This window comes from Brachyhypopomus gauderio, chromosome 3, assembly GCF_052324685.1.
Source record: "Brachyhypopomus gauderio isolate BG-103 chromosome 3, BGAUD_0.2, whole genome shotgun sequence".
In the NCBI taxonomy this organism is placed as follows: Eukaryota; Metazoa; Chordata; class Actinopteri; order Gymnotiformes; family Hypopomidae; genus Brachyhypopomus; species Brachyhypopomus gauderio.
The window spans coordinates 26,639,786-26,659,703 of record NC_135213.1 but is presented as its reverse complement, the minus strand read 5'-3'; the positions used below and the strand labels follow the sequence as shown (position 1 = coordinate 26,659,703).

The following is a 19,918-nucleotide window of genomic DNA, read 5'->3' as shown; positions in this document are numbered from 1 at the left end:
AGAGAGAGGGGGAGTGAGAGAGAGAGGGGGGGGAGAGAGAGGGAGAGAGAGAGAGAGAGGGGGGGGGGGAGAGAGAGAGAGAGGGGGAGAGAGAGAGAGAGAGAGAGAGAGAGAGAGAGAGAGAGAGAGAGAGAGAGAGGAGTCAAGATTCGTCACCACTGGTGATGCATCCCGTGGGGGATACAACAGCAGAGCTAAAGCCGTTAGACGGTGGTGGTGGTGGTGGTGGGTAATGGAGACTACTGGAAACCTCTTGGAGAAGTTTGTGTTACCACGTAATGCTCCTGCTATTCTGAGCAGTGGCTGTGGGTAGAACCCACATATATATTCAGCTTCTCATGGAACTTATGGATGCCCCATAAGAACAGCGCAGAAAATCCTAAACTTCTACCACAATTGTTTTGTTATTTATTCATATAATAAACAAATTATTCCCACTCAAACAGCTATGCCAACACGTTAGGATCTTCAATAGAGAGACGTATTCTTTCAAAGTTGAAGTGCGTGACATATTCAGGTATGTGGACGTCAGAATGCACTGAACAGGTTTTCTTTTGCCTGCTGGGTGATGTGTAGGTAGCCAATAAAAGCAGCACAGTAAACGCGAATGAATCCCTGACCACTGCACTGTGTTGATGAAGAGTGCAGGTATTGGGGGGGTGTCCACAGCATGCTCAGGCGAATTAATTAGGAAACACTGACTTCCCAGCAACTGCTTCCAAATCAGTGTGGCGCAGTGACCTGGGATGTCCACTAGGGGCGCCGTTGAACAGCTGATGAAGTGCAGGAACGAGATTACATGTGATACTCACACTGTAGCTCACCTGGAGATTTAACACACTTCATCGTGTGTTCAATTCTTTTTACTTAGCTAACTGAAAAATTGTATCTGATTTGAGCAAATTTGCCATGTCGTGTTTTTTTTTTTTTTTTACACACACCCACAACACACTTTGAGCTGCATTTTAAACGGATCAACGGAGGTGTGTAAAGTTAGTACTAATAGTATTATTATTGTCAATCACTAATTGCCATGTTTATTATTCAGCTTGTAACTAGTGCTCAGGTCGTTTTCTGGAGCGGTGTTTAAGATCGAATGGCCGAGTCTCCTGGAGGAACTGGAAGCCGATTAAGCTGTCAGGCTCTTAGCTCCCGTGTAAGCTCACGGTGATTAGTGTAAGGAAGGAGTGAGGTTAATACCTTTAGTCAGTGTGCACTATAGCACACACTGTCTCCTCGTGTCAGAGCAGGATTTACACAGGACTACTGTGTTCAATTCTTTTGGTCTGCACATGCTGAAGCCATCATTAAACCGTTCATTATCCGAAGTTCAGCATGCTGCTAGAAGATATAATTTTACCCCGGACTGTAATGTAGCGAAGGAGATGTTATAAAGGGAGTCTGATCTGGGATCAGTGATCACGCAGCACTCTGTGGTTGTCACTGTTCTCACCTGGCTGATCAGCTGCACAATGAACTCCACCACCAGCTTGGACTCCTTGTTGAACATGCTCTGCCAGAGCTTGTCCACCACCCGCTGGGCAAAGTAGAAGACGTTGTTGACCAGCACCTGGTAGCTCCCTCCGGTGGTAATGGGCATCGATGCGTCTTCTCCTGTGGGAAAAGCCGGAGGCGTGTGAGGACAGCGTGGGGGAGAGTCTTCTGACTGCTTCTCAAAGCTCCATCATCTACAGCAGCATCTACACGCAAAAACCAACCCAGAAGAACATCTGCAGCCAGGAGATGCTCCATCACGCTGTCCAGGATGTAGGACTGGAACTCCTTCTGCTGGGTCCTGGTGGAGCGCTCGGGCGAGGCCTACAAACACAGTGAGATGTCTAGTTGTGCGCTGTTCTAACACTTTAACCACAAAAACACAGTCTGGGAGCATCTGAACACGCCTGATGCTGCTTCATGGTGGGAGATCTCAGTGCCAGAGGTGACGGTGATTATAAAGGCAAGATCTGGAACTACGTCATCCACTGAAGAAGGTGTAGAGGACCGAGAGGGTCCTTACCTCTAACAGCAGGTCTATGATGGGCGTCTGCTTGCTGGCAGGGGTCGTGCACAGGTTGTCCATGATGAGCACGCGCATGAAGTCGAAGACGTACTTCTTGGCCGGGTGATTGGTCAGATAAGTCTTGGAGCCCATGTTGAGGTACTCCGATTGGCTGCGGTTCATGCCCGAGTCGGCCGCAAACGCTTTGAACTCCTCGGTGGGCGAACCGGCTTCATCGTCCAGATCGCTGACCTGAGATCAGGGTTGGGACGTTCTCAAACTGAGCACAGTGCGTGGCGTGCCCATTATGGCGTATAACATTTGCATAAATACAATCTGGAAAGATGTGCATGGCTCCTGAAGCCTGAAAGCTTATAGATAAGTGTATGACAAGTTTGGCAAAGGCTTCAGACCTTGGCCAACCCATAGCTGAAGAGTTTGGACGTAATTCAATCAATCCTTTTCTCAGGAATCCTTGTCTTAAAGTTTTACGATGGCCGTTTCAGACCAAGACTGAGACTCCAGACTGAAAGGGCGCGGGGATCGCGGGGGTACGCACCATCTCCGAGTAGGGCCGGATGTTGAAGGGGAAGACGGCGGCCGCCAAGGCGCACAGGAAGTCGGTGCTGTGCCACATGGGGCCCAGGTCGGGCACGTTGTGGTAGAGGTAGCGGAAGAACTGCATCAGCGTGACGGGGTATTCCCTGAGCCACGAGCCCTCCTCCTCCGACTGCCACGGCTACGGGAGGCGGGACACAGCAAGCAGAGAAAAAACACTTCATTAAGCACCCACTGCTCCCGCCAATGACTTCTCCATTTACATTTTCAGCATTTGAGAGATGCTCTTATCTACAGTGATTTACATATTTACATATTCACATACATATTATACAGCACAGTGACAGAAGAGTCCCCATGACCTTGAGGGTTGCCAGCACCTTGCTCTAGCGGCTCTAGCAGCTCTAGCGGCTCTACAAGCCGAGGTGCAGGTCGAGGAGAAACCCCTCAAACTGGAACTTTTGTCGTCAGAGCAAATTTCACTTTGGAAGAAAAGCCTCCCATGTGTCTATGTAAACCACGGGCTCTCGGTAACGCTACGGCCGAGGACGCGCTCAGCTCGTACATTATTAACTTCTGCCGTGCAAGCAGAAAAAGAATACTCACCAAGTTGAGCATGCTGCGTAGCATGGCCAGCAGGAGGAAGGCCGCCTCCGTGCACACGCTGTGCACCGAACCCACCACAGGGGCGGCGCACGCGGGCACGCCGAAGATGAACGTCCAGATGGAGTCCAGGTCAAACTGCAGGGGTGGGAAAGGGGGTTTAAGGGAGCGTGGGGTATGGTGGATGGGGGTTTAAGGGAACATGGGGTATGGTGGAAGGGGGTTTAAGGGAGCGTGGGGTATGGTGGAAGGGGGTTGAAGGGAGCGTGGGGTATGGTGTAAGGGGGTTTAAGGGAACGTGGGGTATGGTGGAAGGGGGTTTAAGGGAGCGGGGGTATGGTGGAAGGGGGTTTAAGGGAGCGGGGGGTATGGTGGAAGGGGGTTTAAGGGAGCGTGGGGTATGGTGGAAGGGGGTTTAAGGGAGCGTGTGGTATGGTGGAAGGGAGTTTAAGGGAGCGTGGGGTATGGTGGAAGGGGGTTTAAGGGAGCGTGGGGTATGGTGGAAGGGGGTTTAAGGGAGCGTGTGGTATGGTGGAAGGGAGTTTAAGGGAGCGTGGGGTATGGTGGAAGGGGGTTTAAGGGAGCGTGGGGTATGGTGGAAGGGGGTTTAAGGGAGCGGGGGTATGGTGGAAGGGGGTTTAAGGGAGCGTGTGGTATGGTGGAAGGGAGTTTAAGGGAGCGTGGGGTATGGTGGAAGGGGTTTAAGGGAGCGTGGGGTATGGTGGAAGGGGGTTTAAGGGAGCGGGGGTATGGTGGAAGGGGGTTTAAGGGAGCGTGGGGTATGGTGGAAGGGGGTTTAAGGGAGCATGGGGTATGGTGGAAGGGGGTTTAAGGGAGCGGGGGGTATGGTGGAAGGGGGTTTAAGGGAGCGTGGGGTATGGTGGAAGGGGGTTTAAGGGAGCATGGGGTATGGTGGAAGGGGGTTTAAGGGAGCGTGGGGTATGGTGGAAGGGGGTTTGGGGGGAGTTTGGTGGAAGGGGGTTTGGGGGAGGGTGGAGATTGGAGCCAGTCATGTGCATTTGTAACTAGAGGTGCAGCTTTTATTGTTGGGTTTTCAGAATGGTCATCTGAAGATTGTGATGTAGTAATGGATATTAACAGAAGACCAATCAAACATGCCGATAGTCCGACATAAAAGCCAAACAGAAAATACAAGATAAGACAAATAGATATGTTGACATGTGTTTGTAAATATCAAATTCACCTTCACATTGACATTCACACACATATCAGTAACTAACTGTTTACATTAACCTGCCTCATATTTTAACGTTTACGGACACGACTGACGTACACCGACACGACTGACGTGCATTAACGTGTCCTCGCATGAGGTGCATTAACGTGTCCTCACATGACGTGCATTAACGCGTCCTCACGTACCTGCAGGCAGTCCGGCAGCTCGGTGACGGGCTGCTGCAGGAAGAGGGCCATGAGCAGGAAGTAGAGCTCGGGCACGTTGGTGTGCTTGGGCAGCAGGGTTTGCATGACGGGGAAGCCCGGGAAGTGACAGGCGTCTCGGTTGATCTCACGCAGCGTTGACCTGCCTCCCGCGCTCCGCCCCACGTTGAAGCCTGCCGCGGCCACACAGAACACACAGGGGCTTGGGTTCCAGCTCACAGCACGGACCCGTCGGCTAACTTCGGCAGCGCATGTTAAAACGTCACAACCTCCATGCATTTTTTTACGGTATTCGTTGACCGTTCCCAAATTGCCTGCCCCCCCCAGGCGGAGGCCCAAACAGCCCCGGCGCACACTCACCCAGCACCGTGCCGATCTTGTTGGTGAGCACGGCGTCTGTGTGGTCGAGCCAGCCCCCGCCGGACAGGCCCTCTTTGAAGCGGCTGAGGATGGCCTGGTTGCTGAGCAGAACCACCAGGATCCACAGGGCCGCCGTCACCGTGCTTGAGTGAACGTGCTCCTCCATGAACATAAGCAGCCAGTCAAAGCCCAGCGTTCGCACCAGCTCCTCGCAAGCCCTGCAGGGGGCAGCGCAGAGAAGTCACGCTCACTCCTAACATTAACCGCCGTGGCTTGTATCTTTCTTATATTAGGACAAAAGATTAGCCAAAAGAGAAAACAGCTATTTTCATGTTAATTTCTATTCTTCCAAAAAACCCTGCTAAATAGAATAAAAAAACACATCAAATTGCAACAAATTGTGTGAAATATTCTAATTAAAAGTTCAAACAAGATGTTTCTTTAAAATGCAATTTTTTTTTTATCAACTGCTAGACAGCCAATTCCAGCAATGCAATTAATACAAATGAACACGTTTAAACACAAGTACTCCCAGTAGTGGGCAGGGCCCTATGCTACATGATCACGTGTGAGGCTGTAAGTGGGCGGGGCTCACTGGGCGTTAACGGTGCATTTCTCCCTGGAGCTGAAGAGCAGCTTGAGCAGGATGTCCAGCAGACGGTTACGCAGCAGGATCACGCTGGAGGACAGCAAACCTCCAAAGTCCTCGTCGCTTCCTAAACACAAACGAGGCCAGTCAGAACACAGCTAAGCTGAAGAAAAACGGGAACCTGGATAACGGGTTAAAACGTGGACACAGGTCGCCCAGCAACGTCGGAACTGCAACGCATGGAAATTTGACGTGACCTGTCACTGCCTGTCCACGGTTTCCTAGGTCAGGTGCTTCAGGTTTGCGTGTGAAGTTCTCTCATCGTAAACATCTCACCTCCATCAATCTTCTCCTCGTTGTTAACCTCCATGACCACAAACTTCTCGCAGACTGCAAATGTGGGTAAGGTAGATGATATGAACTGTCCAAACCTAAAAGCAAACAAAACACTTTATATAAAAATGCTCATAACCCTTAAGCCAAGGGCGTAGACTCTTCAAATTCATAAGCAGTCCCTACTGTTTACTGCTTACTTACACCTCATGAATCCTCAGAAACTTTAAGAATACTGGTAACACTTTACATTAAGTGTTGACTAACTAACGTGAAGTAATGCATTAGTTAACATGAACAACAACACAAAGTAACACGTTAACAATAATTAACTAACAAAGAGTCAAAACAGGAGCCGCAACTGTTACATGTTTACTTAACGTTAGTTAATTATTGTTAATGTGTTACTTCATGTGTTTGTTCTTGTTAACTAATGCATTACTTCATGTTAGTTAGTAAACACAATGTAAAGTGTTACCAGAATACTTTTCATTATTCATAAAGTAAGCACTGTTGTTTTGAGGGGGAAGGGTCCAGCTGTTTAAGAGTCATCCTAAAAGAGGGTGAAGAGGCGAGCTGGGTGGAGGTGTTTGGGTGGAGGAGGGCATGGCAGCGTACCGGAGAAGGTCGTAGGAGCTTGGGAAGCCCTGCAGCAACAGGCTGAGCACGTTGCTGATGGCGGCCACGGTGGGCTGGGACAACGACTGGTCCCGCAGGGTGAGGAGCAGTTTGGGGATCAACTGGAAGTCCCGCAGCAGCCTGGCGTTCTTAGCCGCTTCACTGCGAGCACACAAAGGTCAAGGGTCACATGGGACAACAAGGCCTTTCATGGAAGGTTATGCGAGAAGTGTTTCCACAAAAAAAAGTGAGTACTGTAGAGTACTGTTAGTGGGCAGGAGACTCATAGCAGTTCAGAACGTGAAAAGGGGAAAGGTTCACAGAAGCAGGTGGAGTGGGTTGTTGTGAGGACAGGCTGAAACGCCTCACCTGGATTCAGTCAGAAGTTCAATGAAATGTTCGAAGAGAGACAGGTGCAGTTCATAAGGCGCATGGAGCCAAACCTGTGGTCAAACATCAGAGAACTTCTCACATCTGGGAAAGCAAGAACCTTAAAAAGCCCATTAAACGAACAAATCCATGAACAGACAGACAAGCAGCTACAGCCCGTCTGCTCAGACACGGACACAAGGGTCCCGCAAGACGGCTGTTGTGAAGTGGTACAGCGCGAGGCGGTGTGAGGTGCCACACCTCAAGGTCGCAGAGCAGGTCCTGGAAGGCGGTGGAGTTGGGGATGATGGAGGTCTCGTGACCGCTGTCTACCGTGCCCACCAGCGAGAAGGTGAGGTGCAGGATGTGACTGTTGAGCAGCGAGCGTTTCTTCTTCAGCAACATGGCCAGGAGCTGGGGTCACAGTGCACAGCTGGGGTCAAGGGTCAGTACGCACTGGGACAAATACTAGTTGATATATACCTTTTAAAACGTTAACCTAACAAAAAGCAAAATGGTTAGCAGTGACAGTAGCTCCTCTGTAAAGAAATTCAAGGAGTGATCTTTTTGTTTGCATACGGATCTTCTTTCACGTTACGCAATGCACGAAATCCAAACGAAACACCTTCACACTTGGAGTCAAGTTCTAGATTCATATCTGCACAACGCACAATGTTTGAATTACTGGAACATCTGCTCCTCCATCTTCAGAGCCTCTGAGCACCTTTCAAACATCTAAACCTCATGTGAACAATGACATCAGAAGAAGCGTCTTCCAGCAGCTCTTTGCCTGCCACTCGTGAGGCCGCTTTGGTCTGAGCCAAGGGCCAGCTGGCCTGGGCAGCGCGGGGTCCCGCAGGGTCCCGCAGTGCCCGTCCCCTCACCTGGTAGCCTTTGATGCGCTCCATCTCTTTGCTGGCCAGCGGGTTGCTTTTGACGACGCACACCAGCGCCTTGACAGCGGCGTACAGGCCCTCCACGTCCGACGCCATGGCGACAAGGCCCAGGATGGCGGCCGCGCCCCCTACGTACTGCAGGGTGGTGGCCACGGGCTTTGGGAGGAACGCCCTCACACCTGGGGGGGGCAAGAGAGAGGCACCCCGGTTAGAGACACAGCTGGTGTATTTTATCATACCGTAGTATTTGTGTGTATGATTTTGGGGTATAGTCTCAGAGACCCGAGGCCTTACCCAGGTAGCCAATCACTGCAGCTCCGATGGTCCTCGCTGGACCAATGAGGTGGCCGGCAGCATTGTGGACGAGCTTGACTGGCGTGGCGTTCTCGTGCGAAGAAACCGCCAACTGCACAGAGGATTCGGCTATTACGTTTGGACCACTTCTGCTAAAGAGGCTTTCAGAACCGGCCCAAACACACACCCCACACCCGCTGCCGTCAACATCCCTTTCAAGTGGGATCATCACAAATGACAGGCAAATGGGAAAGTTTCACAGTGATTCTACAGTACAGTGAGTTCTACTGTGGGGTTCTCACACCCTCGGCTGCACCTGGTTGGGTGGAGGACACGATGCTGATGGTGCAGCTCTGCTCTCCTGCTGACTACGCGCTCCGCTACACTCAGAACACCTTCAGGGCCAGAGCGCCACAGCTCAGAGGAGCAGTCGCACCACGGACGGAGCTGCTGAAGGTGCCACCAACGATCTCGCCTCAGGGGGTAAAAGAACGACGCCATCCAGGGTGGCGTGTCCTGCAGGCTGCTGAAGCGCTCACCTGTTTGGCGATGGCTTTGCTGTCCAGCTTGTTGTACACCTTGCGGATCTTGGCCACGGTGAGGGAGGAGACGGAGAGGGCGTAGAGGCTGAAGGAGACCTTCTCCTCGGGGACCAGCGCCACGGGGCACGGGGGCACTGCCTCCGCCTTCGTGTCTTTACCTGCGGGGGTGGAGAGGGTGCTCAGTGCGGGAACTGCAGACGGGTGGGACTCGGTGGTAGGTGTCTATTGTGATCGTGTAGCATCCTGGGTGTGTGTGTGTGTGTGTGCGCGTGTGTGCTTGTGTGTGTGTGTGTGCGTGCAAACGCTTGGCTCAGAAAAAGTAAATAACAGATCCCCTGGGAAAGAAGCTCCCCTCATCCCATCACACACACACACACACACACACACACATATGTGCAGGCACACACGCACGCACACAGGGCACACCGCTGGGAAAGTAATTAACAGGCTCTTTGGTGGTAGAAGTGTTTGCCTGTTGCTATGACATCATTCTCCCAGTGTAGCTGCAGTTCCTGTCTGTAACTTTGAAGAGTGTAGAAGGCACCAGGAAAAGCCAGAGGAGGAGAAATGAGGTAGGGCTTAAGGTAGCCCTCTTAAGGTAGCCCTCTTAAGGTAGCCCTCTTAAGGTAGCCCTCTTAAGGTAGCCCTCTTAAGGAAGCCCTCTTAAGGTAGCCCTCTTAAGGTAGCCCTCTTAAGGTAGCCCTCTTAAGGTAGCCCTCTTACGGCCTCTTAATTGCAGCCCCCTTAAGGTAGCCATCTTAAGGAAGCCCTCTAGGTTATACTTCAGTGAAGATCCACAGAGATGCCTTTGTGTCGCGACACAGAGAAAGGAGTCATGGGTAAGGAAGATCGTGGACACCCTGACCCACAACTCCAAAACCCACCTACACATACCCACCTACACATACACTACACATACCCCACCTACACATGCCCCACCTACACATGCCCCACCTACACATACCCCATCTACACATACCCACCTACACATACCCCACCTACACATACACTACACATACCCCATCTACACATACACTACTACACATACCCCACCTACACATACCCCACCTACACATACACTACTACACATACCCCACCTACACATGCCCCACCTACACACGCCCCACCTACACACGCCCCACCTACACATACCCCATCTACACATACCCCATCTACACATACGTAACTACACACTCATCTACACATACCCCATCTACACATACGTAACTACACACTCATCTACACATACCCATCTATACACCAACTACACATACCCCATCTACACACACCCCATCTACACATGCCCCACCTACACATGCCCCACCTACACACACATCATCTACACACACCCCATCTACACACACCCCATCTACACATACGTAACTACACACTCATCTACACATACCCATCTATACACCAACTACACATACCCCATCTACACACACCCCATCTACACATGCTCCATCTACACAAACCCCACCTACACATACCCCATCTATACATACGTAACTACACACTCATCTACACATACCCCATCTATACACCAACTACACATACCCCATCTACACATACCCCATCTACACATACCCCATCTACACACACCCCATCTACACATACCCCATCTATACATACGTAACTACATACTCATCTACACATACCCATCTATACACCAACTACACATACCACATCTACACATACCCCATCTACACACACCCCATCTATACATACGTAACTACATACTCATCTACACATACCCATCTATACACCAACTACACATACCACATCTACACACACCCCATCTACACATACCCCATCTACATATTGTGGATACGCAACCTATACATCTGTAAATGTTTATTGGCTATCTGGTAATCTTAGCTGCTAGCCACAAGACACAAACAACACTTGACCTGAACTAGAGCAAACACAAAACGATGTACTCTGGAGATGGGCTTTCAGGAGATGTAGGGCACACATTTATATTTAATTTACATTACACGACTAATGAATGAGCAGTAATGAATGAGGGAGAAGACGTTGAGACGTTGAGTTACTGAGCGTGAGATGTTCTTCTGTGTTTGTGCATTCTGGCCTGGGTGCTGCACTTTTGTGCATGTTCACGTTACGTTAAGGTACGTTGGCCGACATGAACGTCTGTGTACGACTCCCACACACTCACACATATGCAGATGGAGATTCTCGCAGAAGTACAAGCCAACCATCACACTTCTCCTATACTGTATGAGCACTGAACAAGTGATGTCTCCAGATAACTCTGTTAAGCTTGTGTCTCCTTTATTGAATACTCCAGTCCGTTTCAGCAGGCCTGGTGTTGGAGCTCAGATCTTCAGAATCGTGGCTGGCAATCTCTGCTGTAGACTGGAACCTCTCTTACTACCACACACACACACACACACACACACACACGGTGCACGCATAGCTGAAGCTCCGCCCACTCACATGGCAGGTAGACGGCCTGCAGGCTGCCCACGTAGTTGGGCCCCAGCTCGTAGATGGCGGCCACACTGGGGGCAGGCAGGACCTCCTCCAGGAAGTGGGTGGGGCCCAGACGCCACACCAGGGCGGAGAGCTGGCGCTGGGCCGGCGGGGTGCCCACGTAGCTGTACACCGTGCTGACCACAGGGGGGTTGGCCGCACCCGAGCCGCCCGGAGCACTGTGCACATAGTGCAGCTGGGAAAGGGGGCGGGGCATCGAGAGGGAGAGACAGACACGATGAGAAATACAGAGAAAGAGAAACAGAGAGAGAGAGAGCGAGAGAGAGAGAGAGAGAGAGAGAGAGAGCAAGAGAGAGTGAGAGAGAGAGAGTGAGAGAGTGAGAGAGAGCGAGAGAGAGGGAGAGAGAGCGAGAGAGAGGGAGAGAGAGCGAGAGAGAGAGAGAGAGAGCGAGAGAGAGAGCGAGAGAGAGCGAGAGAGAGAGAGAGAGAGAGAGAGAGAGCTGAGAGAGAGAGAGAGAGAGAGAGAGAGAGAGCGAGAGAGAGCGAGAGAGCGAGAGAGTGAGAGAGAGAGCACAGAGACTGCTGCACACTCGCAGCACAATACGTCATGGCCTGCCACCGTGAGAGGGACAGTGAGTGATCACACACACACACACACACACACACACACACACACACACACACACACACACAATCCGTGTCTTTGATGTATGTAAATATACATGTGGTTCCCCTTCTTACCTCCTTATGTGTGTATTATTTGATTTCAACTTCTGATTTTATTATTTAATTAGGGAAATGTATTTATGTGTATGTATATATTTATTTTACCTGTTGTTTAACAATTTTGCAATGTTTAGAGTTGTGAGCCCAACTTTTATCTAGTGTTACTAGTGTTGTAAGTGTTCAGGCTTTGGCAATACAAATGAAGCAATATTTGTCATGCCAATAAAGCACCTTGAATTGAATTGAAATTGAATTGAGAGAGAGAGAGAGAGCGAGAGAGAGAGAGAGTGAGAGAGAGAGAGAGTGTGAGAGAGAGAGAGAGCGAGAGAGTGAGAGAGAGAGAGAGTGTGAGAGAGAGAGAGAGTGAGAGCGAGAGAAAGAGAGAGAGAGAGAGCGAGAGCGAGAGAGAGAGCGAGAGAGAGAGAGAGCGAGAGAGGGGAAGTTAGCGACACCTCCTCTGGGTTAAAGGGAAGGAAGTGGCACACAGTGTCGATGTGGTTGAGGTTCTAGTTCGATGCAGCAGCAGATTCTCTTCATAGGGGAGAAGACGGAAGCTGTGGTCATATCAAAGGTAGACCACAAAGGAACACCTTGATGAAAGCTCTGCACCAGTGATTTAGTGTGTGTGTGTGTGTGTGTGTGTGTGTGTGTGTGTGTATTTACACAGGGAGATGTTGTGTATTCCTCGTTGCGTGTCTGCTTGGCCAGGAGGAGAGTAGCAGCACAGCCCTCTAACAAAGTCTTATAAGCAAGAGCCAATGAGAATGACTTTAGGTCTCTGACCTTGGATCAGGCATTTTTAAACCTTTGTATTACTTCAGATCTGAGAAGAGCCCACAAAACTGATCCATGATCAGACAGCTACCGGGCACTCAAAACAGGGCGTCCTGCGCCCCCCAGCTCTAACTTCACGAGCGCTTCCAGGGCGGTCCTCCGCTGAGGCCCCGCCCCCTCACCTTGACGGAGCTGAGGCCCCGCCCCCTCATCTTGACAGTGCTGAGGCCCCGCCCCCTCACCTTGACGGTGCTGAGCAGCTGTCCGTCGATGTAGAGCGTGGCCATGCTGTTCTTCAACATCCCCTTGCTCATGACCAACACCAGGTGGTGCCACTGTCCCTCGGTGATGAGGTCAGCGCAGCGGAAGCGGGCGCAGCAGGGCAGCAGCTCGTAGAAGGAGGACTCCTCGCTCGAGTCATCAACTGTGGGGGGTGGGGGGGGGGGGCACAGGAAATGATGTCACGTTTGTAGGCCACAGAATAAAAGGAACAACTCAGCCCTTAAAGTGAGAGAGTGGCTTAAAGTCTGTGCTTGAAAATCAACAACATGTGATACTAGAAAACGCCCCGCCCCCTGACAAAACTATATTATCAGCAAATAAGATAAATTACTAACACAAACACATGACCAAAGTGCTACACACGTGAGTTGAGTGGGCGTGGCCAAGGGGCCGAGGGGGCGTGACTTGCCGTAGGTCTGCAGCAGCTCCTCCTTGGTGGAGACGAGGAGCGAGCGGTCTCGGGCCGACAGCACGATGGCCAGACACACGTAGTGCTGCTCGGAGGAGGTGGCCCGCCGGACCACCGTCAGCAGACGCACCGGGTGGCTGGCGGGAGGGCAGCTGAAGCGCTCCACGCAGAACCAGGTGGAGTAGCTCAGACCCGACGGGGGCGGAAACAGCCGCTCGCCTGCGAATGGCGAGGGAGATGGGAGGGCCGATGTGTTAAAGGGGGCGGGGCCGACCCGGCGCTGGTGGAGCTCACAGACGCTTGGTTTTAATGGCAAGCTTGGAGATGTTTTTTTAGAAAGCCAGCTTGGGACATGAACGTGGTTAGTTTGAAGAGTTATGCATCCATAAACCAATTATGGTTACCTCAGAATATGAAATATTACATAGAACTGGGATAAGACATTTGGTACTGAGTGAATATGAATTATTGAATGTTCGCAATAAAAAAAAAAAACTGTACTGTGAGGAGAATCAAAATACATCAATAGAGATGTGGAACGGAGTCATGGAGGTGATCAGTATGACATACCGTCCAAAAAAGTTACATCAGTACACTGAATGACACAGAGTCTTCCACAGCTTAGCTCACATGGCTACATACCAACATCCTACACACTGTGTCTCATGTACAAGCTTTGAAACACCTAAAATGACCTGGACGTCATAGCAAGAATCCACGTCCACTTCAGTCTGTGATTCTAGACTCCAAACCTCTCTGCATGTACGGGACTGTGAGACAGTGAATCGGGACCTTGAGGCAGGATTCAGGAATATGAATGAAACTCTCCTCGCCAGCAGCACCGATGATGTCATCCACAAGAAATAGGTCAGAGGACATGCTGCAGAAAAGTCTATATATAAATACAAAACCTCCATTTACATTCAGGAGAGGGGGAGTAAAGGGGGAGGGAGGGAGTAAAGGGTGAAAAAGAGGAAGGAGAGAGAGAAAATGAGAAGGAGAAAGCATCGGAGCTAGAGGCTTGTAGAGCAGGCAGCCACAGCCCTGCTTCAGCTCTTTAATACAACACAGCCCTGACAGTCACTGCTGCTGTGCCAGGAGATTCTTTAACACACACACACACACACACACACACACACACAAATGCGCACATACCCACACACCCCCTACAAAACACTCTGCTGCTTCCAAACTCATGGAAAGCGTGAGCCAACACTAAACATTTGCCTAACCATTATTTGTCAAATAAGTACTCACTCTGTACACCTAATCCACACACACACACACACACACACACACACACACACACACACACACACACACACACACACACACACACACACACACACACACACACACACACACACACACACACACACACACACACACACACACACACACACACACACACACACTTCTCTCATCCGCTCTCACCACAACAATCCACTTTTCACCAAAACACCACAGGAAGTCAGCAACTTTCAAATGCATCAGTCCCTGGAATTCTTCAATGAGTAAAACACATTTCACTCTCATGAATCCAACCCTCAAGTCAGCACCCTCAGTCTACACGTATGAACGAGACACTCGCTCTCCCTCCCTCAGTCTACACGTATGAACGAGACACTCGCTCTCCCTCCCCCAGTCTACACGTATGAACGAGACACTCGCTCTCCCTCCCCCAGTCTACACGTATGAACGAGACACTCACTCTCCCTCCCCCAGTCTACACGTATGAACGAGACACTCGCTCTCCCTCCCCCAGTCTACACGTATGAACGAGACACTCGCTCTCCCTCCCCCAGTCTACACGTATGAACGAGACACTCGCTCTCCCTCCCCCAGTCTACACGTATGAACGAGACACTCGCTCTCCCTCCCCCAGTCTACACGTATGAACGAGACACTCGCTCTCCCTCCCCCAGTCTACACGTATGAACGAGACACTCGCTCTCCCTCCCTCAGTCTACACGTATGAACGAGACACTCGCTCTCCCTCCCTCAGTCTACACGTATGAACGAGACACTCGCTCTCCCCTCCCCCAGTCTACACGTATGAACGAGACACTCGCTCTCCCTCCCCCAGTCTACACGTATGAACGAGACACTCGCTCTCCCTCCCCCAGTCTACACGTATGAACGAGACACTCGCTCTCCCTCCCTCAGTCTACACGTATGAACGAGACACTCGCTCTCCCTCCCCCAGTCTACACGTATGAACGAGACACTCGCTCTCCCTCCCCCAGTCTACACGTATGAACGAGACACTCGCTCTCCCTCCCCCAGTCTACACGTATGAACGAGACACTCGCTCTCCCTCCCTCAGTCTACACGTATGAACGAGACACTCGCTCTCCCTCCCCCAGTCTACACGTATGAACGAGACACTCGCTCTCCCTCCCTCAGTCTACACGTATGAACGAGACACTCGCTCTCCCTCCCCCAGTCTACACGTATGAACGAGACACTCGCTCTCCCTCCCTCAGTCTACACGTATGAACGAGACACTCGCTCTCCCTCCCCCAGTCTACACGTATGAACGAGACACTCGCTCTCCCTCCCCCAGTCTACACGTATGAACGAGACACTCGCTCTCCCTCCCCCAGTCTACACGTATGAACGAGACACTCGCTCTCCCTCCCCCAGTCTACACGTATGAACGAGACACTCGCTCTCCCTCCCCCAGTCTACACGTATGAACGAGACACTCGCTCTCCCCTCCCTCAGTCTACACGTATGAACGAGACACTCGCTCTCCCTCCCCCAGTCTACACGTATGAACGAGACACTCGCTCTCCCTCCCCCAGTCTACACGTATGAACGAGACACTCGCTCTCCCTCCCCCAGTCTACACGTATGAACGAGACACTCGCTCTCCCTCCCTCAGTCTACACGTATGAACGAGACACTCGCTCTCCCTCCCCCAGTCTACACGTATGAACGAGACACTCGCTCTCCCTCCCTCAGTCTACACGTATGAACGAGACACTCGCTCTCCCTCCCCCAGTCTACACGTATGAACGAGACACTCGCTCTCCCTCCCCCAGTCTACACGTATGAACGAGACCACTCGCTCTCCCTCCCCCAGTCTACACGTATGAACGAGACACTCGCTCTCCCCCCCCCCAGTCTACACGTATGAACGAGACACTCGCTCTCCCCCCCCCCCAGTCTACACGTATGAACGAGACACTCGCTCTCCCTCCCTCAGTCTACACGTATGAACGAGACACTCGCTCTCCCTCCTCCCTCAGTCTACACGTATGAACGAGACACTCGCTCTCCCTCCCCCAGTCTACACGTATGAACGAGACACTCGCTCTCCCTCCCTCAGTCTACACGTATGAACGAGACACTCGCTCTCCCTCCCCCCAGTCTACACGTATGAACGAGACACTCGCTCTCCCCTCCCCAGTCTACACGTATGAACGAGACACTCGCTCTCAACCCCCCCCCAGTCTACACGTATGAACGAGACACTCGCTCTCCCTCCCTCAGTCTACACGTATGAACGAGACACTCGCTCTCCCCCCCCAGTCTACACGTATGAACGAGACACTCGCTCTCCCTCCCCAGTCTACACGTCTGAACGGACACTCGCTCTCCCTCCCAGTCTACACGTATGAACGAGACACTCGCTCTCCCTCCCTCAGTCTACACGTATGAACGAGACACTCGCTCTCCCTCCCCCAGTCTACACGTATGAACGAGACACTCGCTCTCCCTCCCCTCAGTCTACACGTATGAACGAGACACTCGCTCTCCCTCCCCCAGTCTACACGTATGAACGAGACACTCGCTCTCCCTCCCTCCAGTCTACACGTATGAACGAGACACTCGCTCTCCCTCCCCCAGTCTACACGTATGAACGAGACACTCGCTCTCCCTCCCCCCAGTCTACACGTATGAACGAGACACTCGCTCTCCCTCCCCAGTCTACACGTATGAACGAGACACTCGCTCTCCCCCCCCCCCAGTCTACACGTATGAACGAGACACTCGCTCTCCCCCCCCCCCCAGTCTACACGTATGAACGAGACACTCGCTCTCCCTCCCCTCAGTCTACACGTATGAACGAGACACTCGCTCTCCCTCCCTCAGTCTACACGTATGAACGAGACACTCGCTCTCCCTCCCCCAGTCTACACGTATGAACGAGACACTCGCTCTCCCTCCCCTCAGTCTACACGTATGAACGAGACACTCGCTCTCCCTCCCCCAGTCTACACGTATGAACGAGACACTCGCTCTCCCTCCCCCCAGTCTACACGTATGAACGAGACACTCGCTCTCCCCCCCCCCAGTCTACACGTATGAACGAGACACTCGCTCTCCCTCCCTCAGTCTACACGTATGAACGAGACACTCGCTCTCCCCCCCCAGTCTACACGTATGAACGAGACACTCGCTCTCCCTCCCCTCAGTCTACACGTATGAACGAGACACTCGCTCTCCCCCCCCAGTCTACACGTATGAACGAGACACTCGCTCTCCCTCCCCCAGTCTACACGTATGAACGAGACACTCGCTCTCCCTCCCCCAGTCTACACGTATGAACGAGACACTCGCTCTCCCTCCCTCAGTCTACACGTATGAACGAGACACTCGCTCTCCCCCCCCCCAGTCTACACGTATGAACGAGACACTCGCTCTCCCTCCCCCAGTCTACACGTATGAACGAGACACTCGCTCTCCCTCCCTCAGTCTACACGTATGAACGAGACACTCGCTCTCCCCCCCCCCAGTCTACACGTATGAACGAGACACTCACTCTCCCTCCCCCAGTCTACACGTATGAACGAGACACTCGCTCTCCCTGCCCCCAGTCTACACGTATGAACGAGACACTCGCTCTCCCTCCCCAGTCTACACGTATGAACGAGACACTCGCTCTCCCACCCCCCCAGTCTACACGTATGAACGAGACACTCGCTCTCCCTCCCCCCAGTCTACACGTATGAACGAGACACTCGCTCTCCCTCCCTCAGTCTACACGTATGAACGAGACACTCGCTCTCCCCCCCCAGTCTACACGTATGAACGAGACACTCGCTCTCCCTCCCTCAGTCTACACGTATGAACGAGACACTCGCTCCCCCCCCCCAGTCTACACGTATGAACGAGACACTCGCTCTCCCTCCCCCAGTCTACACGTATGAACGAGACACTCGCTCTCCCTCCCCCAGTCTACACGTATGAACGAGACACTCACTCTCCCTCCCCCAGTCTACACGTATGAACGAGACACTCGCTCTCCCCCCCCCCCAGTCTACACGTATGAACGAGACACTCGCTCTCCCTCCCCCAGTCTACACGTATGAACGAGACACTCGCTCTCCCTCCCCCAGTCTACACGTATAAACGAGGACACTCGCTCTCCCTCCCCCCAGTCTACACGTATGAACGAGACACTCGCTCTCCCTCCCCTCAGTCTACACGTATGAACGAGACACTCGCTCTCCCCTCCCCAGTCTACACGTATGAACGAGACACTCGCTCTCCCTCCCTCAGTCTACACGTATGAACGAGACACTCACTCTCCCTCCCCCAGTCTACACGTATGAACGAGACACTCGCTCTCCCTCCCCCAGTCTACACGTATGAACGAGACACTCGCTCTCCCTCCCCCAGTCTACACGTATGAACGAGACACTCGCTCTCCCTCCCCCAGTCTACACGAATGAACGAGACACTCGCTCTCCCTCCCTCAGTCTACACGTATGAACGAGACACTCGCTCTCCCTCCCTCAGTCTACACGTATGAACGAGACACTCGCTCTCCCTCCCCCAGTCTACACGTATGAACGAGACACTCGCTCTCCCTCCCCCAGTCTACACGTATGAACGAGACACTCGCTCTCCCTCCCCCAGTCTACACGTATGAACGAGACACTCGCTCTCTCTCCCCCAGTCTACACGTATAAACGAGACACTCGCTCTCTCTCCCTCAGTCTACACGTATGAACGAGACACTCACTCTCCCTCCCCCAGTCTACACGTATGAACGAGACACTCGCTCTCACCTCCCTCAGTCTACACGTATGAACGAGACACTCCCTCTCCCTCCCCCAGTCTACACGTATGAACGAGACACTCGCTCCGCCACTGCCCGGAACTCTTCAGCAGTGAACATGACAGTTTGTAGGGTCGCGAGAGGTTTGCACTGACCGCTTCCGATGCCGCTGACCACAGCGCCGTCGTTTACCCCCGGACGTGTTGGCGTTGTTGGACGGGGCATTGTGAGGGGCCAGACTGGGCAGGAACAAACAGCTGGATGGAGGGAGAGAGAGAGAGAGAGAGAGAGAGAGAGAGAGAGAGAGAGAGAGAGAGAGAGAGAGAGAGAGAGAGAGAGAACAGAAGGGTGTTCACACACACAAGAGAAGGAACAGAGGGATCTTCAAGAATTTGATCTACTGTAATGAAGTTTGCGCCTGCAAAGCCAACCAGAGAAAATTCCTGACATCTCACATGGTTCCCCTGGCCTCCTGCATGGCACACGCAGTTTTGTGGGACCATTTCACATTTGTGGGTCTAATATCAGGCACAAGGGCCATAAAAACAAGGCATAAACGCCCCCTCACTGCCTCACAACCGCAGTCTCTGCTGGAGACCTGGTGCCTCTGAAGAGCTTGTCCTCACTAATGAAAGTGCTCACAAACAAATAACAAAAAACCACATATACCACGGCGACTGACACAACCATCGTCA

At 52.2% G+C, this 19,918-nt stretch overlaps 1 protein-coding gene across 1 annotated transcript in view; it reads right to left on the bottom strand.

The window, feature by feature from the left end:
- wdfy3 (WD repeat and FYVE domain containing 3) overlaps positions 1–19,918 on the bottom strand; it is a 45,677-nt gene that overhangs the window by 22,362 nt on the left and 3,397 nt on the right. Inside the window, 20 exon segments of the mRNA XM_076998485.1 lie at positions 1,454–1,614; positions 1,719–1,818; positions 2,018–2,251; positions 2,559–2,738; positions 3,164–3,298; positions 4,544–4,734; positions 4,922–5,139; positions 5,517–5,637; positions 5,847–5,941; positions 6,462–6,623; positions 6,831–6,904; positions 7,092–7,244; positions 7,715–7,905; positions 8,021–8,132; positions 8,560–8,720; positions 11,023–11,254; positions 12,762–12,943; positions 13,211–13,429; positions 19,379–19,418; positions 19,420–19,480. Coding sequence (XP_076854600.1) covers positions 1,454–1,614; positions 1,719–1,818; positions 2,018–2,251; positions 2,559–2,738; positions 3,164–3,298; positions 4,544–4,734; positions 4,922–5,139; positions 5,517–5,637; positions 5,847–5,941; positions 6,462–6,623; positions 6,831–6,904; positions 7,092–7,244; positions 7,715–7,905; positions 8,021–8,132; positions 8,560–8,720; positions 11,023–11,254; positions 12,762–12,943; positions 13,211–13,429; positions 19,379–19,418; positions 19,420–19,480 — 3,022 coding nt within the window.